Here is a 23824-nt window from a genome sequence, read left to right on the forward strand (position 1 = left end):
GGTGCCAACTGGCCGTCGTCAACAACTTCCATCCAATGTTGCCGACGACCAGCACAGCAGTACCTCAGGCCACAATCGTCCCCCCAAAATCCACCTCCTTCCTTCCCTCCCTCCAGCACTATATATATTAGGTCCAACGACCCAGTTTCCAACCCGCCTGCCAATGGGGCTACAAACCGACCACACCCGGTGGTGAGTTTGGCTCAGGCGTCGCATCATTTAATTCCCTACCGGGGTTAAGTCTTGAGCGTCGAAAAGTTAGCAGGCACCCGCCCTCATTGCACGACCGAGGGAAGAGGGCATGGGTTCGAACCGAACGCGAAGCAAAAGTCCCCGGCTGACATACTTAAGGCTCTGTGACTTTCCGTAACCATCAGATTTACCTCTACTGGCCGGGTATAACAGTAGGCCTGGGTGGTAAGCTTTTGCTATTTTGGTGTTTCTTACTTTTTTGACTGCCCCTTTTTTTCGACGATGCTTCTTTAAAGTTTATCTGTTGATTGATGAATTTCAACTTGAATATACAAATTCCTGACCCTCTTTTTCTTCCCCAGTCGATATCATTGCCATCAACCTTTCCATCTCCTGGAAAATATATCTTTGGTACCAACACCACTTCTGTTTGTATGTGAATGCGTCTGTCTTGGAAGCTGCGACCTGAGTTCAGCACTTGAGCTCAGCTGTCAGGGTTGTCGCCTTGCAAACAGGGGACCCTGCAGGTGATCCGACGGCCCGCAGCGCTGTTTGACCTGGCAACCCCTGTATTGGTGGGACCCTGACGGACAAGTAGGAGAGCTTCCAACGCGTGGGAACGCCATTTTACGCGAGGCCGAGTTCATTCAAAAAATGGCATGCATCCGCAACCCCGGCGGCCTCGCATCACGTCAAACCTCAAACAAAGGAGATTCTTTTTTTCTTCGTTTGGCATTCCAACCTTCCCTCTACTTCTACACCATGCCGGCATAGATCATCCCCCGGTCTTTCATTGACCCTTCGAGTCTTTTCCTCACCGCATTGTTCTTCCTTCGATTTACACTTCCTTGATAACTTCGGAGCTTGTTCCCAGCCCCTTCTCGGACATCCCAACTCGAATCCCGATACCTACCTCACCGATATACCTCACAACCCTCCTAAACCGCGCCGGTCCCTAGACACCTACAACAACACCTCGACAGACGCATCTCCCCACCGTCCCACCGTCCTTCCGTCCGACCGACCCGGCCTCATAGCATCCAAAGTCCCTCCATGCAGCGTCCACCATCACCCACGAAGAGCACTTCGCATCACAACCGCGCGCAACCACCATCACCCTCTCCCAAACCGCGAGCCTCCATCCACCAAACCCCATCTACCGCGTCCCCCAGCCCAGCGGTATCCGCCGCTCTCCAGGGCGCTACACTCGCGTTTAACAAGCAAAAGCAGGCCGCGGTGGATGCGGCTGCGGCTGCGGCTGCGGCTGCGACAGGGATACCCGGGGCTAGAGGAGGAGGAGGCGGCGGAGGCGGGAATGTTGTATCGCGTGGCCCGTCACCGTTGAGGGAGAGTGCGACCTCTTCTCCGGTTTTGGGGCCTAGGCCAGGGTTAGGGATAACGAATACAGGGTCGAAGAGCGGGCTGGGGAAGGGGAATGGCGCGTTGATGGCGGCTACCCAGGCTGCCAGGGATCATGTGGTTTCATCGCGATCGTTGAAGGGCACGGGGACGCCTGGGCGTGTGGGAAGCGTGGCTCAGCACTCAACGGGCGGTAGTTATGCTGCTGGTGGTTCTGGTGGGTATGATCAGGAGAATGGGTTGGCCGCTGGAGATGGTGGTGGTTATTTTCAGAATGGTCAGGTTGCACAGAGGCCGAAGGAGCTGCATCCTGCGAGCGCTGGCCGGATAAATGATACGCTGCTCACCCCTCCAGCTGGTAGGTCAGGTACGGATGGCGGGAGACAAACCCCGTTGACATCGCCCTCGATGATCGCCGCTACCTTAGCCGCGAGCCGGTCTGGCTCGCCCGCGAGGGGTCAGATACCGCAACTGGATCTGAGCAGTGGAGTGGCTATCCAGAGCAGGGGACAGAGTGTGGACGCTGCGAGCGTCGCGGCGAGTTCTGTGGGGCTGGGGCTGAAGAAGAAGCAGTCTGAGGCGGAAGTCCTTGACACGGCCTCGATCCTGCCGACGACGTCTTTGGTATCGCTGTTTGAGCAGAAGAGGCACGACGACGAGGTTGATCCTGTTAAGAAGAGGGCACCGTCGCGCAGGAGATCTCCGGACTCGGATGTGCAATCGGGGGTGAGTGTGGCACCGCAGGAGCTGCAGAAGAAGGCGGTCGAGCAGGCACCAAAGCCAAAACCGAAGCCGAAGCCAAAGCCGAAGCTAGAGCAGCAGGTCGATACGGAAAAGCATCCACCACGGACACCCGCTGGTGTTGAGAATACCCAGCGTCCTATCTCCCCTCGACCAGAGTCTGTAAAGATATCACGTCCCGGTCCGACCCCGCCCCCATCAAGGGTAGTCAAGGTTATCAAACCGGTTGGGCCTGCTGTACCACCCATAACTGCTGAGCAGAATGGGAGTCAAGAAGGTGCCCCTTTCAGCTTGGCCGGGAACCCGAAAACTAGACAGGCATCCCACAGCTCAACATCCTCCAACGAGACGTTTGTATCAGCCTCTTCCATCCCATCACGGGCCCCATCACCGCCACCAAGGCAAATTAACAGGACACCACAACGGCCGGCCCCGCCAGCCCGCAGCCCTTCCTCCCGATCCATGATCACGACCCCCGCACCGGCCGAACTCACGCCCAACCTCAACCTTCAAACCCTCACCGACGCCATGGTGGCCAGCAACCTCGCCTCAGCCCGCCTCACCCCAGCAACACCCTCTCAACCACCTCCCGTACCCGCCCCCCGCCGCTCCGGCCGAAGCCCTCTCCAGCCCCACCACACCGCGGACAGCATCCGCTCTCAGCTTACGGGCGGCACAAACGGCGGCAGCCGGACGCCGCAGTCCCAACAAAAAACGGGCATGCTCCACACGCTGCGCAGCCCCCACTCCACTTCGCTATCCGACGACGAGGATGCGCGCCGAAAACAGCAGCATCATCATCGCCGGCGAAGTAAGGTGCTCCTGGGCAGTGGGAACAAGAAACATGCGCACCATGAAGGGTCGCGGAGGCGCTGGCGTGAAGAGATTACCATACGAGAGCGTAGACGGTATGAGGCTGTGTGGGCGAGTAACCGGGGCATGTTTCTGGGCGAAGGCTGGGGGGTTCAAGTCAGTCAGTCCGCCGCTGAAGACGCAAGGGAAGCAGCAGAAGCAGCAGCGGACCTAGTCCTCAACATCGTCGCCCGCGATATCTGGGCGCGCAGCCGCCTCCCGGCCGACGAGTTGGCCGAGGTCTGGGATCTGGTCGACCGTGGCGGACGCGGGGCGCTGGCTAAGGACGAATTTGTCGTCGGCTTGTGGCTGATTGACCAGCGTCTGCGCGGGCGCAAGATCCCGGCGCGCGTGAGCCAGAGCGTGTGGGATAGCGCGGGCTCGGCGGGGAGGCAGGGGGTTGTGGTTGTGCCTGTGCCTAGGGCGAGGCGGTGAATTTGACTTGGTCTATGTGGAATGGTTTAAGTAAGACGGTCGATACACTGTACTGGAGCTGTAAAGATTAAACGGGCGGCCTTGTAATCACCACGGTTAGCTTGGATATCTTCCTTTCCAGTCGGTGCCTTGGCTAGTTTTCTAATAGCCTCGTCGTATTCAGACTACTATGCACACAAACATAGGACGCAGTCATGTTGTCCGTGGGCCCCCATTTCCCTCAAAACGGAACTGTACGAATGCACCTGGATATACCCCCTAAATAGTACTAGCAACGCATATATATCATTAAATTTCGAGCAGTCACCGTTGTTCATGTCCTTGTCGCTTGTGGGTAACGAATGTTATTACCGAAGACCCCTGAGAAAAGCCCCTGATTTCTGAAAACATGAAGCAGCCACACAAAATTGTCGCCTGACCTTGATGACCAATTGCTCCCTAAACAAGCGAGGCCCGCGCCCGAACTATTTCTCATCATATTTCCTCGCATCTCTTTTTTTATTCCCTTGATAAATATATCATTTCTCCCCATATCTTTCCTTTCGAGTTCCTTCCTCGCAATGTTGAAGATCACCAGGCACAACATGTGGGACTCCACTCCCGGCCGCGACGGCTGCGCCTTGCCGCCCCGCGAACCGAGGCACGAAGGTGGATCCTGGACCCCTGTAACCCAGCAACCCCACTCGGCATCTGGCGTCTCCTGGGGAAGGCTCCGCTCGCCTTCAAGATTTACGCATTGCAAGTGCGAACGACACCTTTTTTACTTCCAGCAACAACTTTTCCTGATTCCGTTGGTGTTTTCGTTTCTCCGAGTTTCAGGTCCAGAAACCACAGCTGGTGAATTGGGTCAGCCACAGAGAGCACGACAACACAGCAGCACCTCGGAGAGCCAAGCTTACATAGCTCGTCGAGACAAAACAGGGGCTTCTTTCCCCCGCTGCGATTCCACCAATCCCCCTGCGCGACGTACGAGCCGGCTCAACGTTTCCGCCGCATCTTGTTCAAGATCTTTGGACTTTCCGCCAGTACCCGCCTGTGCATTCATCTCCAATCAACATCTTTACCACCGGATCTCAAACCTAGACGACGACACTTGGACGCCGCCGATTCCCGACGACCTCAAAACCCGACTAAAACAACGACACAGAAGAACACGAAAACACCACCACAATGGCCGACGCATCCGCCCCCGACACCTCCGTGACGGCCCCGGCCCCAATCGCCGACCTCCCCTCAGGCGACCCCATCCCCTCCTCCGCGGCGCCCGCGAACGCACCCAAGCGCAAGCCCCTGCCCCTCGGCGCGCTCCTGGCCGCCCTCCCCTCCAACGCCGACTCCTTCCTAACCCGCCTCGAGAAATGCCTGTCCACGCCGGCGGGCATCGACACCGTCATGCTGTTCCTCTGCTACACCTCCAAGTTCGGCTCAGCCGCGCTGGCTGCGCTGTCGCGGTCGGCCCTGCAGCGGTCGGCGCGGGAGTGGATTGCCCTGGTGAGCACCCTGCCGCGGGGCACCACGGTGTTGTTTGCGTCGGCGGCGGCGTCTCCCAAGGCGGCGGCTGCGGGCGTAGGTGCGGGTGCGGCGGGCACGGCGGCCCGCGCGCTGGCGCTGTCGAAGAAATTGGGGGCGTTGTCGGGGCTGTTGAGTGAGGCGCGGATGATCTTGCGGTTGTGGGCGCTGTTGGGGATGTACTTTTGGGCGCGGAAGTTGGTGCGGCAGACGTTTTCCTCCAAACCGGCCAACGCGAATGAGAAGGCAACGACAAACGGGTCGGTCGGGCCTACTAAGCTCGAGACGGCCGTCGAGTACCTCCGCCTCGCTCTGTGCATCACCTTCCAGTCCCTCGAGAACGGCGCCTACCTCTCCGGCCGCGGCATCCTTTCGTGGACGCCGGCACAGCAGGGCCAAGCGTACAAGTGGAGCGCCCGCTTCTGGGCTGCCTATGTCGGCATCGAGATCGGCCGGCTCTTCGCCGAGCGGTTCGACAGCAGCAGCCACAGCGGCTTTGCGACAAAGTCGGCGGCGGAAAAGACTGAGTGGACGAAGAAGACGGCACGCCAGCTTGCGTGGGCGCCGCTGACGGTGCATTGGGGCAGCGAGAAGGGGCTTGTGAGTGATATGACGGTTGGGTTGTTGGCGAGTATTCCTGGTGTGATTCAAATGCGGGATCTCTGGGCCTCTACAGCCTAAGGTGGGATCGTGACGATGTTCGAAACGTCGTGGAAAGTGTTGATATGTGGTGTATCCTGGGGTTCACTCCTTTCTGGGCTTTCTTTTCTTTTTTCTTCTCGTACTCGATTTATTCTACCTTTGGCTTTGGCTAGAAAGCACCGCGCGATACTCCATATGAGCACTTTAACGCTTTCGCTCTTCGATGGTTTCTACATAATTCAAAGCTTGTTGTTTCTTTCCCATTGAAAGTCTCTATAACTCGGGTGCAGCGACAATCACAGATTGAGTGTACTTAACAGCACTGCGGGTCTGAAATGTGTTTGCCGTCCTCCACCAACACCACACTCATCCCAACTCAACGACCACACATCCATCACCTTAACACAAATCTCCCAAAAACAGCCATGGCCACACCTCCCTCAACTCCCCCTCCCCAATCGTCGCTGGAAATCGCACACAATTCACCATCGAACCGGTCTCATTAGAAGACGCACACTACCTCGCACAGACCGCGACGTCCCCGCCTCTGAAACTGGTCCTCTCTTCCGTGTGATGTTTCCCCTTTCCCGTGCTCCCACTCATCTAGGTACCGATTTGGAAGCGCAACGGAAGAATTCTGAGACTGTACAGTGGTATGCGGAGGGGATTAGAGATGCTGTTGTACGCGGAAGAGGAGGTAGTGGACAGGCGTATCTTCGGAAGATAAGAATATGTCGGCATGGCGGCGACGGTGATGGTGATGGTGATGGTGATGGTGATGGTGATGGTGACGGTGGCGGTGACGGATCATGTGTGGTTGGGTTAGCCGGGTGGACGGCGGAACGATGTCGGGATACCGATATTGAACCTGAGATTATGGCCGATGTTGTCAAGGTCGGCGGGAACGACGAACTGAAGGCAAGGGTAACAACCTCCAAATCGAGGTCCAAATCGAGGTCTGAGGATGACGGCTGGGTCCCTGAGGCACTGGACGTACCAGCATGGCTGGAGGTGTCGGCAGCTTTGCGGAACGAGCGGGAGAGGGTTGTTGGGCGTCTTGAGGATGTGTGCCGTATGTTATCTACCCTCCGTAATCCTCCCCATATAATCACCCTAGTCGTCTCAACCCTTCGTGCAAAACTCCCGAGGCTAACAGAAACATACGTACACATACTGACACACTCCCGCAGGAATAACGCTCTTATCCATCCGCCCAGATTACCAACGCCTCGGTCTCGGTTCGGCACTTATGCACCACATCTGCGAAGACATCGATCGTCACGGCCGGTATGGCAATGTCTTGTCGTCACCTGCTGGCGTTAGGTTGTATTCCAAGTTTAGATTTGAGGTTGTTGGCCGGGTTGAGACGCCTTATGGTCCTATAAGCAGCATGTTGCGCCGCAAGGTCCAGCGGGATGTTTCAGTACCTAAAAAACACTATTGACGCACCTTCCGTCCCTCCTCCCCAGACAGCCCCTTATAACCCACCCTTCCGCAACCAATTCCCAACGGCCCCTCCATCCGGCAAATGCCTGCCCGGACCGCGGATGGTGCATTTGGGGGCGCGCGGGCATTACTCGGTGGTGCCTGCTTTCTCCGCTCCGTGAGTTCGACTCACGGACGGGGCAGTACAGCAAAACCCTTCTGGGTTTTCGTAGCTGTCTACAACCTCACCGGAGGAAGTGGGCAGTGAGCTTTTTGTGTTTTTCTTTTTTTGTTTTTTTATATTTCCCACCCTGAGAGCACCGGCAGTGTGGTTGTCATATGGCTGACTGGGACCACCTGTCGAGATACAGAGATATCCTGGCAAACGATAATACTATATAACATCATGAAGAAGAATCCTAATGATTCATGGATTCGCTAGTCTCATCGACAAACGGGTATTATTTGGTGTTGATGGGTTTTATGAGACACCGCAAGACCGTGTAGGAATTTAGGATAATGGTTTACACCCGTTGCTGTGAACCTTCCGACTTCGCTGAAGACATGGTATTTGACATTGTTTTATTTCTGGGTCACTATAAAGCTGAACCCTTTAAAAGTGACGGGACCTGGCCCTCGATAGGCCGTCACGTTCCCAACTCAAGATTGTGATCTGTTTTAAGTCAAAACAGTGGCAGTACCACGACCTGACCTCGTCGAATACCATCAACGCCTCGCCATTTATAACCTGACAAAAAAGCCCGTCTCTTGCCAGAGAACTTAGGAAGTGAACCTCCAATTAGACTTGCCACCCACCGTAAAAGCCAAAATCAGCGGTCCGTCCAAGCCAATCCAATACCGCAGTCCCATGTCCCACCAATAACTCCCTTTAAATACTCCTTACAACCAAAATACACATTCCTTGGTCATTGAAAAAGCAACAAACCCAACCCTAATGAGATAGCCACCGACACAGCCAGATGTCCTATACGCTGCTTTGCACCGCTGGTCACCGTATCAAAAGGGCTCCCGCCCCCTGATCTTCCACCTCCTTTAGTCTCCTCGGGGGGATCCGATGGACCGGTCGAGGTGGATGTTGATGAGCTCGTCGAAGACGACGATGACTGAATAAAGGTTGGACGTGGTGTCTTGACGGTCGTCGTAGACGAAGCTCTCCTCGAGCTGGAGGTAGAAAACGACGTAGACGTTTTTAATTCGTCACCTTCACTCGTCGAGGACGGTCGTCTCGTGGTGGTCGTCGAGGTTGGGCTAACTGTAGTAAATGTGAGCGGTGGCGGGACACCTGGGAAGAGCGGCGATGTGGTGACAGTACTTTTGGTGGAGGTAGGTTCTTCTGTTGGGCTCGTGCTTGGGTCTGCTGTTGGAGATGAGTTACCTGGGCAGAGCACCGCCACCAAATTGCCCGCCAGCGCCTGCCCCAAAATAGAGAGCTCCGACACAGTGGCCTCGTCGCAGACCCCTTCGAGAGATCTCTCCACCCTTTCAATCCCCCGCACACACGTCGCTGAGCAGGCACCCCCTCTCCCAAAGTCGTTTACCGTGCAGCCGGGAATATCGGAGTTGTAGGCGAGGATGCAGCCGAGTGAGATGGTGGAGGCGGATATCTGTTCGAACGTGGAGAGCGCGATGGCCGAGGTTGTTGAGGCCATCATGAGGATGACCCAAATCCATCTTGTGAACAGCCCCTCGTCGTGAAAGGCCATCATGAACTGACGTCACACCTCACAGGCTGGCGTTTAAGGAAGAGAAGAGGTGTGGCAGTTGTAGGTAGCAGCCGAAGGAGTTGGAGGTTGACGGTACACCTCTACACACGCTTTCGGATGAACAGATGGTCGAACCACGAGTCACCCCCTATCTCTCTCCCTCTCGTAACGCGTCCTCGTTGCGCAGGTGGAGACCGATGCCGTCGTCGTGTGACTACCCGAAACGCGATCTGTGTCAGACACCTATAGTCGTGGACGATCCGATCGGTCGGGTAACCAAGGTCGCTTTCCACGCGAACGCTAGGGTAGTCAATGCGGCTGAAATACGCCTGGTCCAAGGGCTTGGGTATGCTGATCGAAGAGGGTCTAGACGTGGCGGGAGATTTAGGGTGACCTCAACGGGCCTTGAATTATGCCGTGGTTTGAACCTTGGAGTTGTATCGAAAAAGACGTCGTTTTTGGCGAAAAAAAAACTGAGAGGGTCGAAAAGGCCAGCCTTGTCTGTATTATTACAACCCCTCGGTCGTGCAAAGAGGGGAAATATGTTCAGGCAACCAAGGGTAGGTCAGCTCGGAGAGGTTGGTCAGTGGCGAATCGTGGCGGGTGCAACGCGAGATAGCTGTGTGAGTGGTGTGGTGGTTGAACTGGAAAACGACCAATTGCGCTCACAGTCGGCACGCACGGCAAGTTGAGGAAGCACGGCTTCAAAATCTTCTTTTTTTCACAGACAACAATAGCAAACAAAAGAAGAAGGAAGGAGAAACCGAGGAGAGCCCCGTAAGAATCCCTCGGAAAAAAAGGAAGTTTGGGGGGAAGGAGCAGCTATCGTCAAGATATCCGTGGCAAGCGCTCTGAGGGGAAGCAAGGGCTAGACCATCTACCAAAAAGGATTGGAACCCTTCTCAAAACTCCAACCTTTGGACGTCCGACGTTTCTGGAGCACTGCACCCGAGCACTCGACAAATACTACCCTCCTTTTGAGCCACCAAAGTCATTCGCATCGTGGCAAGTTCTTCCTCCCCAATGGAAGCCTAAACGATTCGACACCACAGTCCTCCTTGACACGTGCAAGTCCCCGCCCTTGCATATCCGTCCGTTTCAACCTCGCCCAGTCAGGCAGGACACGAAACAAGTGGGTGGTGCGCGGAAAGTCGGGCAGGTAGCCTTGGGCGATTTGGGAGGCCATCGTGTGTTTGCATGTTGCCTTGCGGTGCTTGCTTGCTCGCCCAGTCGCCTAGTTTGCACTCACAAAAAGAATCAGGAGCAGGAGAAAGGGTTGGACAGGAGAAGCCGGTTGTGGTTCGAAACGAAACGGGGCTTGCGTTTGAGAGGTGCCCCGGATGAACCCCTGGTGAGCAGCTGATTGGTTGGGGATGTGAGCAGGGACCCACAGCGGGATGCTTGCAGCAACCCCACCAACCCACTTGGTGGGCAGCGTCAGCGGTTTTGATAGCCAGGCGTTTTGTTTACTTTGAAGGATCAACACCACAAAAGCCGAAACGGGGATGCAGGAAGCAAGAAATACAGGAGGGGATGATTAGCTTGTAGAAAAGTGACTCTTTTGGAAATACGGTCGCCGGCTTCCCGGCTAAAGAATTGAGAAGTCATGAGCAGCGAATGAGTGACGGTGGACTGGATGGATGAGACTTCATGGTTATCATAATTTATATGTACATCTCACATTATAGACTCGCTAAATGACCCCCAAGACAAAGAAAAGAAGCTATGTACAAAAAGGCCTTCACACCAGAAAACCCAAAGCCCCAACTCCATCTCGCAAGACTGGCTTGCAAGATCAAGAATAAAACACCAACCAACACAAGCATCGGCCTGCATCACATATCATGACCTCTTCTGTCCCATCTCCTCGCCCGCAAACTCATCCCAGTCCTCTCCATACCCACCACTCCCAACACCACTAACCTTCCTCCCAACCCAAATCCCCGCCGCCGTCCCAACACTCGCCAACAAAAACCACCCCTCAAACCAACGATCCACAAACCCAGGTTCCAGCGCACTCTCCAGCGCATCCCCCACGGTCCGTCCCACGTCCCGCGGCAAGTTACTCCGCATCAGCAGCGCCGCGCTGATCACATACGTCGCGGTGACCTGACCGACCAGCAGCGCCAGGTTGGCCTGGGCTTGGTGGAATAACCCGGGCGCCCACTTGGCGAAGATCCGGAAGGTCTGGAGGACCGAGCCCGCGCTGGCCGCGAGGATGACACCGGATAGGAGGAAAGAGATTTGTCGCGCCCAGGCGATCTGGTCGAGTTTGGGGTCCCAGTGTTTCGCGAGCAGACCGAGGAAGCGGTTGATCGGGTCGGAGGAGGAGAACGAGGTCGAGGGAGAGTACATGCGGTGGAGGGTGGTGAGAGAGGTCGCTAGGATGCGGTAGACGCAGTATGTGGCGAAAATGTAGCGCGGGATGGCGAGTAAGCGGCCGACGGGGGTGCCATCGAGGGCGTGGGCTGCTTGGCGGGATTTGAGCGTCGAGAGGGTACCTGCGAGGTTGGATTCCATGGCTTCAAGGGCCGAGATTTCGGATTGAAGAGCGCGCAGCTCGCCGGCTTCGCCACCGCCGGTCATGGTCTTGAGGGAGCCGATGACCTTGCCCATGAGCCCGTTTCCTGTTGTGGGCGCTGGCATGCCGTGTGCTGTACCGCCCCCAACTCCCTCAGACACCACCTGCGCTTTTCGTTGTAGAGATCGTAACCGGTGCCGCTTCGTCATCAACAGCTCGCTCGTGGCGTCCAGACCAGCTTGCTTCCGCGCAATGTCTGCGTCTGTGATCGGCCGTTTGCGGTACATCCGGTCATCAACAAAAGTATGCCACGGACTAGAAATACTCGCAAACCCTGAAAGTAGCGCCATCAGCGAGATGCCGATCACGCCCACCCTCTCCAAGCACGCCCTCGACAAACCCCCTTCCCCGCTCGCTCCAAATCCCTTCGCCCCAAAACCACCCACCTTCCCCCTCCCAAGCGTCATCGCCGTCGCGTCAAACCACCCCGTAGGACCGCCTCCGGACCCCTCAGCCCTCGCCATCCCAACAGACTTCCACAACTCTTCGCCTGCACCTCCTCCCCCGGCGATCTTCCCCGTCACCACGCGCCCTATCAACCAAAACACACCCAACCACCCCAAAAACACCGCTCCCAACATCCCCCACGCAGCCCGCGAAGCCAACCGTCCCCTCGCATCCCTTCCAAACCGCCACCCCCACGACGCCAGCACACTCTGCGCCGCGAGAAACGGCACAACCCCGACCAGCATCCCCATCAACGTCGGCACCGTCACCCGCAGCCCCACAGCGCGTGCCCGCGCGCCCAATACAGCACCCTGCAACTCCAAAATCTCCGCCAAAATCAACTCCGCAAGCACAGCCGCCAGCCCAAGCGTCGTCGCAAATGCCACCGCGGCAAGACGCCGTCGTGGCGAGCGAGCGGCCTGCTCAGCATGGGCTTGGCGCAACGAAGGGGGCGCCGAGGTCGGCAGGAAGTGTTCCTGGCCGTCATCTAGAGGGATCCCTCCGCTGTCGACGCCAAAGCTGGCGGCGTGTTTCGCAGAGGAAGGGGAGAGCGATTGCTGGTATTGTTGCTGTTGCTGCTGGAGACGGGAGAGGTAAGGGAAGAGCCGGGTTAGGGCGAGGGAGGAGGCGAGCGCAAAGGTTGCGAGAACTGGTGTGAGGGCGAGAGTGGTTGAGAGAAGGGTGGACGCGTCTGGGGAGCAGGCCGTGGATGGCCCGCAGGACGACGCATCGTCGGCGTCGGGGTGTATGAACATGGTGTGTGGGCGTGGGCGTGGGCGGGTGCGTGCGTGTATGTTCGCGCGTATATGTGTGTTGTAGCCGTTTTCATGTGCGTTGTTTCGCCTTCTCTGTTACTTGGTTCGTTTAATTTTCTCTCGGTCGCGTTATCGATCTTGTTCCAATCGTCGTAACAGTTCGTTCAACATCCGTCACAGCTCATAAACCGAGAAAAAACAGGTAGCGTCGTCAAAAAAGGCGATTCCTTGCGTAATACGAGTGGCGAAGAGGTGGCTTGTAGGAACGGCGTGGCCAATGTTTGCGAAGATCGCGAACGAAACACGACCCAAAAAGCGAGCGATTATTCCATGTGGGGTAGAATGATTATGCGATGGGCATTAAAAAACGGTACGTGTAGTTCTCAAAATGGAATCCCCGGTCATGGCCGGAAGTAACGCGTGTGGCTGAGTTTAATAGCGAATGTGATGGACCGAGTTGGAGTTCTGGCAAGCCCTTTTTTGGTGGAGGGAGGTGTTCGCGAGCGAGTCCCGTTTTGTTTCTCGGAAGACGGAGCTGCAGGCCCACAAGCCTCTGGAAGTGCCGCTGCGGGCGAACTTTCCACGGCCTTACTGCAGTGAGGGTGCAGTGACGGCATCGGACCGGGCTGGAGAGGGGGGGAGAATCCCCGGATACGAGCTTGGGCCACTGTATTCTCCCTGCACTTTAACAGGGGCCCCTTGAGCTCAGAAGGGTGGTGCCTGGTTCTGTGTGGACCACCGTTCGTGTATTCTGTCCTATCCTGCATCTCTTTCCCGGTTGACCTGCACTGCACCGGTGGTTTTTTTCATACCTGCTCGGTAAGGTAGGAGGTAATTAAGCAGATCTGCCTATCAATTTCTTGGAGATGCTTCATGTGGGAACTAACGGCCGCCCTATGGTTTAATCGTAGAGTAAGATCCGGATGCGACTGTAATTATCCTAGGACAGAGACTGTGGTCGAATTAATCCATGTATCACTTCAGACCAAGGCCTTCCTTATCGGTTACCCGAGCGGTTATCCGAGCAGCCTGCATACATGGGGTAGTAGCAGCAGTCTTGGGAATCACATCACACCTTAGCCGCCAGAAACAACTTTAGACTCGGACCATATCACCTGCTGCACAAGGAAATGCCGGAGGGGTGAATTTTTGGCTGAGGTGTATCATGTATAATTTACAAAATCATCGCTGCAAAGTACCACCCATCCCATGTATAAATACACAATGAATGTCCCGTTCCGTTTACTCCCCGTTCTGAGCTGGTGTCCAGCTGACCGCCTTAAACTCCTCTTCCGCAGTGAACAAATCGCGCCGTTCCCAGAATACCGGCAAATGTGGTGCGCTCTGGCCGTTAGAGGGATCGAAATCGCATCTGGTGCTCCTCCTTCCTTGCACCCCTATAACGCCGTGAATAACGCCCCACTTCAGAAATCAGGAAACCAGGCAAAACTCAAAATGCGATAACTGCTTCTTCACTCCCGAGCAGCCAGAATACCGAGCCCAAGATCCTCCTACGACCTAGACGGCTCTCCCTTTGCCCCCTCTGCTGCCCCGGCACCCTGTGACGCCTGTGACTCTTGTGATTCTTGTGTCCCTTGTGTTCCCCTCTCCCGCGAATCGTCCTCCTCTTCCTCGTCCTCTAGCGAATCCGCCTTCCCTGACTTGAGAAGCGCTGCCGCTTCACCCACTTCCATAGCGTGAAGGCGCTGCTTTTTCTCTTCGAGCCCGGTTTGCTCCCGATCCTCGTCATCGAACTTCCCGTTGGACACAGCCTCAACCTCGAACTCGTCCTCCTCATCACCGCTCTCGTCCTCCCCGCTTTCGGCGGCAAGCGGCATCGGAGGCGGAGACAGGGACGTGGTTCGTCCGGTTGAATGCCCAGACGGCGACGACCTCCGCCGCGAACTATCGCGGGGTTGGTATGGCTTGATGGTCGGGTCAAATCTCGCGGGCAGTCCAATCGCAGCGGCGACGCGGTGGGCTTCTTCGTCGGCCGATATCCCTTTCTCGAATTCATAAACGCTGCTGGCCTCGCTGTCGGCTTCGTGGCGACCCGAGTTGTATGCGAGCATGGCGGCGTAGCTCTGTCGTCCGGGATCCTGCGAGCGCTTCTCCTTTTTCTTGAGTCGCTTGTCGTCCGGCCGAACCACGACCACCGGGATGGGGCTGTACTGGAGACAGTACTTGGAAAACGAATTTCGCGCGTTCATGAGTCCCTGGAACCCTCCCAGAGTCCGTCCCTTGGTGCCGACGATGAGCATGGAGGGATTGTAAATCCCGAGCTGGATCGTCAACGGTTAGCCAACTTTCATTCTCAAGTTCGGTTCGCGGTCGTTGAGCGACATACCAATTGCTGGAACGTGTCGTGGAGCTTCCCAACCGAGTACTCCAGGATCACGCTGATCGCCTTGTTCAATTCGTTCTTGGACTTGATGGTTTCCAGAAGCTTCCTTGCATCGTCTTGGTAGTTCTTATCTGGCCGGACTGGGCTCTCCAAGACCCTCACGCAAATAACCTCGTCACCATCGTCCACCATGTTGTTCAGAAGCCAGACCAGCGCATATTGGGAGTAATTGTGCTCGTCGACGCCGATCATGAACGTCCGGGACCTTCTCGAAGGGTGGTAGCCCTGGTGCCTCGCTTGAAGGGTAAACGACGAAGGATTGTTCTTGGTCGCTTCTCCGACCGGTAGATTGTCAAATCCGACATGTTGTTCGAACCTGTGAGGCGAGGGTGGATTCACGGTTAGCGTCGCCATTGTTGCGCCAAGCGGAAAATTCTGAGTCTTTCAGGACCGCAGACGGAGATAGCAGCGTTGCGATGTTTTTGGAAAATGAAAAATCAGGAAAATAAAGTCATGCGAATATGACTTCGCGCAAAGTTTGTGCCTTGCCCAAAAGATTCCGCGAGGAACGTGCTTTTGTTGATTTCGGGGAAGGGACCTCAAGTTGGCAGGCCAAGCAGGAGAGCGATGACGCGGGGCAAAATGTGATGATGTCTGCGCACATGGCATCGGGGTCATGGCGATCTCGCCCTCTCAGCACAGCCACGGGTCCAAGCGAGTGGAAGGTACGCAGATGTGGGCATCGGGGGGACCCTTCAACAAGCCGCAGGGGCTTAGCTAACGGAATTGGGTGGGAGAGAATGACATCGTTCCGGCCAGAACAAGCCGGATTGGTGGGGGTTGCGGGGCCGGTGTTGCCATTCTGATTTTTTTTTCCCTCTGGCTTTCCCATCGTCGGCGAGTTGCCTCGGTTGGCCTCCCCCACGGCGTACGGCCTGCACAACGGCGCATGGACTTTGGAGTCGACTCGCGTGAGCATCCCGAAAACTCGTGCGTCGGCGGCTGCGATGCATGGCCACAGGCGTGGCACACTGCTTCGTTCTCTTCCCGTCCCACTTGTTGTCCCGCTCTCGACCTCCATTCGACCCTTCTGGCCGGCAGATAGGGCTGGGAGCTTCTTCCGAATGTGGGCCTACCGGGTGCGGGGAAGCCGGGGAGACGTTGCATGCTCTTTTACACCATTCGGGGGCAACGACTGACAACTTTCTCCTTTTGAGGGAAGCCGAGACGACGTACGTGGGCGTCCGTTCTCGGTCAAGGCGGGGCTCTTGGCTTTCTCCTCTCGACAATTCGTGGCCGGCGTTTGCTAGGCACTAGCCAAGCAAGTCGTTGGGCATCGGGCAAAACTTTGTGCGCGGCCCAGGCAACGAAAGGAAAGAAATGTCGGCGATGGAAGTGTCCCCGTCGGCGCGTTTCCCGCAGTGGACGGGGCCGAGGGCTTCAGCTCCCAGTCCACTGAGAAAGAGCGTTGAATCACACCGCGCTGGCTGTGATATCACGAAAAGGGGCCAACAACGACGGGGAAACTAGGTAAAGAAGCAAAACTCTCAACACTTACCTCACAGGGGAAGGAGACGACGCTCGCAGGCGGCGTTGGTCTGTTTTGCGGGGGTTACCCTGGGGCAGCGAGGGATGGCTTGGCGGCTGGAAGGTAACAGACGCGGTCGAGGACTTTCGACCACCACCAGAGTCACGGCTGCCGTCGTGGGAAGTTTGTCGCGAAAAGTCGGCACGGCCCTCTTCCGAGATGGAAGTCAGCGTAGTAGTACTGGCATCGGTTGACACCGAGGCAAACGGTCGCGTCCCTCCGCCATTTCGCCGGCCGTCGTTATTGGGACCGGTCTTGTTTAGGAAGTACTCAGCAACTTCTGCATGAGCTTTCGTGCCCGGCGAAACGTCTGAGTCGAGGCTTTTGGCGGAGTCTGAGCGGGATGGAGTTACTCGATCCACGAGCTCGAAGACCTTGGCCATCGCAGGGCGCGGGGTGTTGTGTAGAGTTTGGTCGTGTTGTTGCCGAGACTATGCCAGTGCTCGTACGGCCTCACGGATGAGGCCAGCAGAGGCTATCCTGCGACAACTTGCATGGAGCTCGCACGTCCTTGAAGCGTGCGAGGAGCTGGCGCCAGAGGCACCGGTGCGCGGTGATGAAAACGACTGCTGCAGGGGCGGGTTCGGGTTTTCCACAGTAGGGGTCTCTTTTCGACAAGGGGAGTCGGGGACCGGGAAAGTAAGGGTTGTTGGTTCGCAAATGAGTGCCGGATGGTGGGGGGGGTTATTATTATCGGGCGCGCAGGTTGTCGGCGGGTGTGTAGGACTCGGCAGAACAGTAAGTTCTGGTGATTTGAAGAGGTACAGAAATACTTTGCCGGGCTGAGTCAAACGAAGACCTAGCGCAGGCTGATGATGCACTGTTTGCTTGCGTGGCCAGAAAGCCTGAGTGGGAGTTCGATGAAATGCTGCAGTGCGTTGAACTAGGTAGGAGGTATGTGTTGCTGGAAGGAGCTCCCTGTGGGGCCGAAATGAGAGACGGGAATGCCGAAATAATCCACGTTTTCTCTTGCTTTATTTTTTTCTTCTGTCACCTTTTGTTGATTCGCCGTTCAAAATTTGCTAATAATCCGGAGGACGAGTGACAAGCCAAGAGGTCAGACAAAACACAAGTTCGCAAAACAACAAGGACAAGACCAGATGGGTCGGGAGCCGGGGAATATAAAGAAGCTAGGTGAAGCTTGGCTGCCACCTGAGGCACCTGTCATGCGCTCAGATATCGCGGCTCGAGCTTCCAGGGTGTCACTCTTCGCATATTTTTTCGCCGTCCATCTTGGCGGCGGGCGGATGCAACGCTCACCCCCTGCAACACCCTGCAACTGGACGCGAGAAAGGCCCAACGGCAGCACGGCTGCGGCAATGGATGAGCCGCCAATTTAGGCCATGACGCCGCAGGGACGCATCCTGAACCCCCCGGATCCCTCCCGCCTCACCTACCGTCCCGTTCGTGGTACTTCGTACTCCATTCTCTTAGAAGCGGCTGGACGTTCTCTCGCATGGAAGGTGCCTCAACTAATTCATCCCCGGTACCTTGCGCATGCTGAGTATCTTTCTTCTCCTCCTAGTTCCCCAAATATTTGACACTAGTGTTTCTGACGTTGGGCAGCGAACTAAGTCACCCACGACGATCACCGCACACGTCAAACCGTACCAATAGTTCGCCATGCTCGCTATGAACGATCCGAGGAGCCGATCGTGATATCTGAGGCCGAGGCCAACGATGGCAGGTTAATTATTGAAAGAACACCCACATCACACCGTTCCAGATCTGGGTCGTTCAATGTCCGTTCTGGCCAGCCACTTCGGGCTTTGCTGTCCGGTGAGACACGGAGCTTCAAAGCAGCACCGCCTTGGCATCCACTAACCACAGACCACCGCCCCGGGGAGCCACCGAGCTGTGCGACCAGCGTACATAGCACACATTCTACTATGTAGCTTCTGACGTCGCCTCCTGAACACAGCATCAGACGGCATCCGTAAGTTATAACCCAACACGGCCCGCGTTAGGTGTCGAGGTTCCCGGATACTGCGGCGGCTCGCCTCGACGCCGCGCTGCTTGGTAAGAACAGGGTTTGGCTTCCATAGCGGCCGGCCCCACCAACCGGCCAAGCAAGCCAAGCTCCCTTGTTGGCGGGGTCACCTTGACAACGCGAAAAGAGGTTACCCCATCGCGAGCGACAAAGTGTCGGAGAGAAGCAGCTCCTGCGAGGCGGTCAACATGGTGGGTAAGACGGCATTGTCTCAAATAATACGATTGAAGGATCCACGAGCCGATAAAAGAGTGTATGAAAGTGAATCGAGGGCTAGGAACCAGCGGCCCTCGGGCGTAGCTCCGTCGTAACTACCCCCGGAGCTACGGGAGGTCCACGAGTTGCCAAGCAAGGAAAGAACATGGCGGGTTGCAGCGATCCGCGACCATTTATTGTGGAACAGGCAAATCTGCGACAACCTAGAGCCACTTTTCGACCTTGTACTACGGAGTAACTCTGTAAACTGATTCTCAAGTCAAACCACCCACGAACAACGTGGGGTTGGACGGCAGGATGGCGAAGATCTCGAACCAGGCGATCTCTCCAGGTTAACGTTAGCCCAGCCCCTCCTTCTCCTTCGCACTATCGGGGGTTCAGGACTCCTGGGCCGCCGGCATTTTGCACGGTACAGCTACGTCTGTAAGACACCGCGTATTCTATCGAAGCAACCACCTTGCCGTTCCTCTTATTCATCAGGGTTTCTGTACCCCTTCGCATAAGTCCGCATCAGACCATGCATCGCCGGGCTCACCACAACCCAGGGATCCTTTCCCCACCGCCCGCCAGAACACATGCTGACAGGTTGACTTGATCGGCCGGTCCCATGCTGCCGACCCCCGCATTCACCAACGACAAAAAAGCATCCAACCAGCCTTCATCACCCGTTAACACCCTCCGCCAAGCACCGAGCGGCTGGGACCGTGACGAATTTGGTCTTCGCCCTCATTTTCTTTAGAAATTATTGGCCGGTTTCAAGTCGGAGGCCTCCCTGGCTTCGGCCAGAACCATTCCGGACCGAAGCACGAGGTGCCCAGAGGCCAAGCCATTGGCATGCCGACTTCTACCAGGTCAACCAACATACCCAAAAAAAAGATTTCCAGCAGTGCAGAAATTTCAACGGACAGCTGCATTCACCGCCCCGGTTCAATGTAGGATGTTCACCAATATAGCAACTAACTACTTGACATGGGTAGTCCTGCAGGTGAACACGACCAGCTCGACATGTGCGCCGAACATATGAAATATCACACCCCACAAAAGGTAGTTAAGTGGCTCATCGACCAACGTGGCCAATTCACATCCGGTGAGACTCTCCAATATAAAACAACATCCGCAGGATGAGAGTCTTTCTCCCGCCTGCAACCCTCTTGCCTTATCTCCAGTACGACGTCAACGAAACTGCGGGGCACGAATCAGCCCCGTCCCCGGATTGACACCAAAAAATCACCACACAGAAAACCCGCAATCGATAATCCGCAATCATGGCCCACGTTCCCGCGGGTGTGCTACACCGGGTCCTTCTCTCCTTCCCAGCTCGGCCTTCGACACCCCCGCCCTAGATCTCCGGTCCCTGAGCGATGGGACCTGATCCGAGGCCAGATTCGCATTTTGTATCGTCGATAACCCCCTGCCTCTCCCCTTGTCTTCCCACGATCTTCACCAGGTCCCTCATCCCGCAAAATTTCCCTGCCGTCTTTGCCATTTTTGGCCTCATTTCTCGTTCGTCGAAGAGCCCCTGCAACTATCCCATTACACCTTGATGTCTGATCTCCGGCGGCAATTGGCTGACTCCCCGCAACTGGGCTTCCCGTTCCAGATCGGCAAGGCGACGCAAGTGCACACGGATGGGTAGATGGTGCCAGGACCGCATCATCATTCCAGTGTATCGGCGGCCACGGCAGATGCCTCGGGCAACTTTACCCCCTCGGAAGCTGGAGAGCGTGAGACCGAAGGGGATATCCCCCCCCACTACCACCGCTCCCTCGAATCTCACGCATCTCCTTCGCCACGGAGAAACAGGGCACGCATTGAAGATGGACCATTCGCCGTACATTTTCTATGGACGAGAACACATCCTGCATGAGAGTGCATTTACCGCTTATGATACAACCACTAGACGCCGTAGCACCACCGGCAAGTCCCTTTTCCCCATTTCATTTTGAAGGGTCCGAAACTCCCCCTCCACCGGAGCTCTCACTTCCACGTATCCATCCACCTAGAACGAGGTGAGTCATGATTGCGTTCACGATAGTGGGGAAGAGATCGTGTGCCGTATCCCCCTAGTAGGTAGGTATGTACCTAAGTCCCGATCTTGGTACCGTTACAACAGGGAAGTACCGCACGTGAGCGGGCGATCGTCCCGGGATGGACGGGAGGGGAAGAGGATCTTGAAGACCCTGGGTTGTAAACGGGTTCTAAACCGGTGGCGTATTCCTGGGGGGGCATACACTAAATCGGTGAAAACAGGGAGAGAGGGTGTGGGATCTATGGAGCAGGAACCTGGAGAGGTTTTCTTCCTTCCCTGCCGATGACAAAAGGGGTAGGTGGTGACGGCGCATAAGTAGATGATGTTTGAAGCTAAGGCCGCTTCACTTCATTGAGGCCTTTGAGGTCTTTGCTTGATTTGCAACTTAGGAACGGTCCATCCCTCTAAATCAGGGAACTCGGGCCTCCGGCAACCACCCTACCCATGTCTACCTTTCGCGGCTCCGATCCTTCAACTGCACCCGTCCGCATTGTTACAGGACATGGGGTGCGTGGCCCCTCTGCTTGAAGGTTGTTTCGGGTTTCTTCGGGATTATTACCATTCCCCTTGTGGAATATACAGAGACAGAGAGAAAAGACGTTGTTAGTTAGGACCGTCATTCCGTCGAACAAATTTGGACACTGTCCGTTTTCCCATTTCCTTAGTTTCCCTAAGATTCCCTTCCCACTCACTTCCCGTTCATCGGCTAACCCGTTGACCACCACTATTGCCATCTTCATGAACATCATTGCCACTAAAAATCCCCGTCGATAGAGTCCGCCCGGACGCCCTTAAGATGCAATGCCCGCTCGCTGAGAACCTGCGGAGCCCCGCCCTTCCTTCCCAGACCACTTTGCCTTGACCATACGCTGTGAAGCGACCCCCTTCCACCCCTTAAAAAGATTACATCGTGGCGTTTTTCCCTTCTTCTTTTCTCGTTTCTCGAGGGAGAATCTAAAACAGGCGGGGAAACAGGGTTCTTGTTTTCCACCCGCTTGTTGATTTCCTTCCCCTGCATTCCGCGCTGCGCTACCTTGACGTTCTGCCCCATTCTGCGTGATGTACTACCCGTTTCGACGCAACTATGCGTAGGTGCGGGACAGGTTACGCAGGTACCAGTCGACCAGCTTGCGACCCATCTTGGCTTCTGAGATGTGGATGAGGTCCTAAAATGTGGATGTTAGTACCGCGGATGGTATTATTACGGGTTAAACAAAGAAGTTTACTCACCCCTTGGAGAGCGTAGTCGAGGTCGCTGGTGTTGGAAAGCTCGCCCTCCAACAAGCCGGCATCGGTCCAGCGCAGCTGCTTAGTCCGCTGCTTGTTGACCAACAGCCAGGAGCGGAGCTCCTCGGGCTGGACATCCAGGAACCCGGCGAGTTTCTTGAGATCCATGGTTGTGTAGAGGCGCAGGTACGACTTGACGGTGGGGCTCCACATGTTAGTCTTGACCTCCTCCATGAAGACCGACAGGTGGTGCTCGATCGGGTCGACGTTGACCTCCGGGCGGTCAAAGTCAGGCGGGACGGGGGAGATGAACTTGGGGCAGGCGATGCGGAAGAGCTCCTCGAAGACGGGGAGTGAGTCGGGCCCGCCGCGCTGCAGCTTGAGGAGTTGGTCGCCGTACTTCTCGCGCAGAGCAGTGTGGATGGTGTCGTCCAGGCGGGTGGGGTGGAAGGCAACGCAGATAGCGATCAAGGCGAGCATCTGGTCGTTCTTCTTGGTGATGGAATCGTACTGCGTGTTCTTCTGGAAGTTCTTGGTGCGCGAGACGTAGACCAGGATGTGGCTGAACATGCGGATGGCGTCGGCGTAGCGGCGCATCATCATGTACGAGAACCCGACGTAGTAGTACGTGGTGAAGTGGGCGGCCATGACGCGGGCGAACATGGCCTTCTTGTTAAGCTCAATGTCGTCGAGCGTCTTGAGGGCGAGGCTGAAGTCGCCGAGGAGGCAGTGGATGCGGAGGAGACCGATGATGGAGAAGTACCCCAACATGCGGTACAGGTTCTTCGAGCCGTAGGGGCCGGCCACGGCCGCAGGATCCTCGTTCCGCCTCATTGCGGTGAGCTGCTCGGTGATCTGAGACTTCTGAATCAGAGAGTACAGCACGTTGAGCACACTGTAGCAGCCCCATGTGTTCGGGTTATCGCGGAGGACCTGGGCCTCCTCCTCGTTGTTGGCTTGCCTGGCAATGCGGGCCCGGTACGAGCAGAATGTGTTGAATTGGTAGATGAACTCGTCGATCACATCCCACGCCCAGTAGTACTATGTTTCGTGTCAACAACCGCCCAAAGGTGATAATATGTTCAAACATGACCGAAGACATGGAACCGGGCCAAGACTAACCGATGGTGGCTCAAGGTCGACAGGACCCTCCGAGTTGAGGATGTAGTGGAACAACCCGCAGTAGTTGTCGTAGCTCTGGAACTTGGTCTCGAGCGTCGCCTGGAAGTCGAGAGGCTGGGCCGCCTGGACCAGGCGGGATTGGAGGTCATCGGCCTGCTGGGCGAGCGTGGCCTGGTCGAGCTCCTCCAAGCCGCCCTCGGAATACTGAACCTGCTCCTTGTAGTCGGCAACGAGAGCCTCCTCCTCGACATCGCTGTCGTCGTCCAGCGCACGGGCGGGCGCCAGGCCGGTCTGGTAACTCATTTTGGGGCGATCGCTCGGGCCGGTGGGGGAACGCAGCGATTCGGTGGGTTAGTTGAGTTGTGGTTGTCGCCGGTGAGGTTGGTCGAGATCGAACGTCGCAGAGACCCAGAAATGCTTTACTCGGTGGGGCTAAATTTTGTGGTAGAGGGGCTCGGGCCAGGCGGTGAATTTTCGATGTTGATGCACCGGTTTAGGGTTTGGTGTGGGCGGATAACCGCGTTCTGCGATACAACCCGACTATTGCATATCAAAATCCAGCGGTCGACTTCAGATACCACTACCTCAGTGAAGTAGTATGGGATGTAAGCTACTGTTGAGAAATACGGCAAATGCGGCAACACTT

At 56.2% G+C, this 23824-nt stretch overlaps 7 protein-coding genes across 7 annotated transcripts; 3 read left to right on the top strand and 4 right to left on the bottom strand.

The window, feature by feature from the left end:
- Nucleotides 1-1245: 1245 nt before the first annotated feature.
- C8A04DRAFT_35128 (uncharacterized protein) lies at nt 1246-3579 on the top strand (the record flags this gene model as incomplete). The annotated part of the gene is made up of 2 exons (XM_062783052.1): nt 1246-2410; nt 2450-3579. 2 exons carry the CDS (start codon nt 1246-1248, stop codon nt 3577-3579), a joined length of 2295 nt encoding a protein of 764 aa, XP_062639505.1.
- Nucleotides 3580-4749: 1170 nt separating this feature from the next.
- On the top strand, nt 4750-5769 carry C8A04DRAFT_25945 (uncharacterized protein; the record flags this gene model as incomplete). Its single annotated transcript, XM_062779755.1, has 1 exon — nt 4750-5769. One exon carries the CDS (start codon nt 4750-4752, stop codon nt 5767-5769), a length of 1020 nt encoding a protein of 339 aa, XP_062639506.1.
- An 837-nt stretch (nt 5770-6606) lies between these two features.
- Nucleotides 6607-7174, top strand: C8A04DRAFT_25946 (uncharacterized protein; the record flags this gene model as incomplete). Its single annotated transcript, XM_062779756.1, has 2 exons — nt 6607-6802; nt 6921-7174. The coding sequence occupies 2 exons, from the start codon at nt 6607-6609 to the stop codon at nt 7172-7174; spliced, it is 450 nt and encodes a 149-aa protein (XP_062639507.1).
- A 1034-nt stretch (nt 7175-8208) lies between these two features.
- C8A04DRAFT_25947 (uncharacterized protein) lies at nt 8209-8879 on the bottom strand (the record flags this gene model as incomplete). Its single annotated transcript, XM_062779757.1, has 2 exons — nt 8209-8337; nt 8430-8879. 2 exons carry the CDS (start codon nt 8877-8879, stop codon nt 8209-8211), a joined length of 579 nt encoding a protein of 192 aa, XP_062639508.1.
- A 1842-nt stretch (nt 8880-10721) lies between these two features.
- C8A04DRAFT_25948 (Abscisic acid G-protein coupled receptor-domain-containing protein) lies at nt 10722-12662 on the bottom strand (the record flags this gene model as incomplete). The annotated part of the gene is made up of 1 exon (XM_062779758.1): nt 10722-12662. The coding sequence occupies one exon, from the start codon at nt 12660-12662 to the stop codon at nt 10722-10724; it is 1941 nt and encodes a 646-aa protein (XP_062639509.1).
- Nucleotides 12663-14173: 1511 nt separating this feature from the next.
- C8A04DRAFT_10011 (uncharacterized protein) lies at nt 14174-15420 on the bottom strand (the record flags this gene model as incomplete). Its single annotated transcript, XM_062776434.1, has 2 exons — nt 14174-14944; nt 15010-15420. The coding sequence occupies 2 exons, from the start codon at nt 15418-15420 to the stop codon at nt 14174-14176; spliced, it is 1182 nt and encodes a 393-aa protein (XP_062639510.1).
- Nucleotides 15421-21911: 6491 nt separating this feature from the next.
- C8A04DRAFT_35131 (translation initiation factor 3 complex subunit L) lies at nt 21912-23481 on the bottom strand (the record flags this gene model as incomplete). The annotated part of the gene is made up of 3 exons (XM_062783053.1): nt 21912-21995; nt 22060-23097; nt 23179-23481. 3 exons carry the CDS (start codon nt 23479-23481, stop codon nt 21912-21914), a joined length of 1425 nt encoding a protein of 474 aa, XP_062639511.1.
- Nucleotides 23482-23824: the final 343 nt, after the last annotated feature.

Source organism: Dichotomopilus funicola (genome assembly GCF_033296635.1).
Source record: "Dichotomopilus funicola strain CBS 141.50 unplaced genomic scaffold C8A04scaffold_10, whole genome shotgun sequence".
Lineage (NCBI taxonomy): Eukaryota > Fungi > Ascomycota > Sordariomycetes > Sordariales > Chaetomiaceae > Dichotomopilus > Dichotomopilus funicola.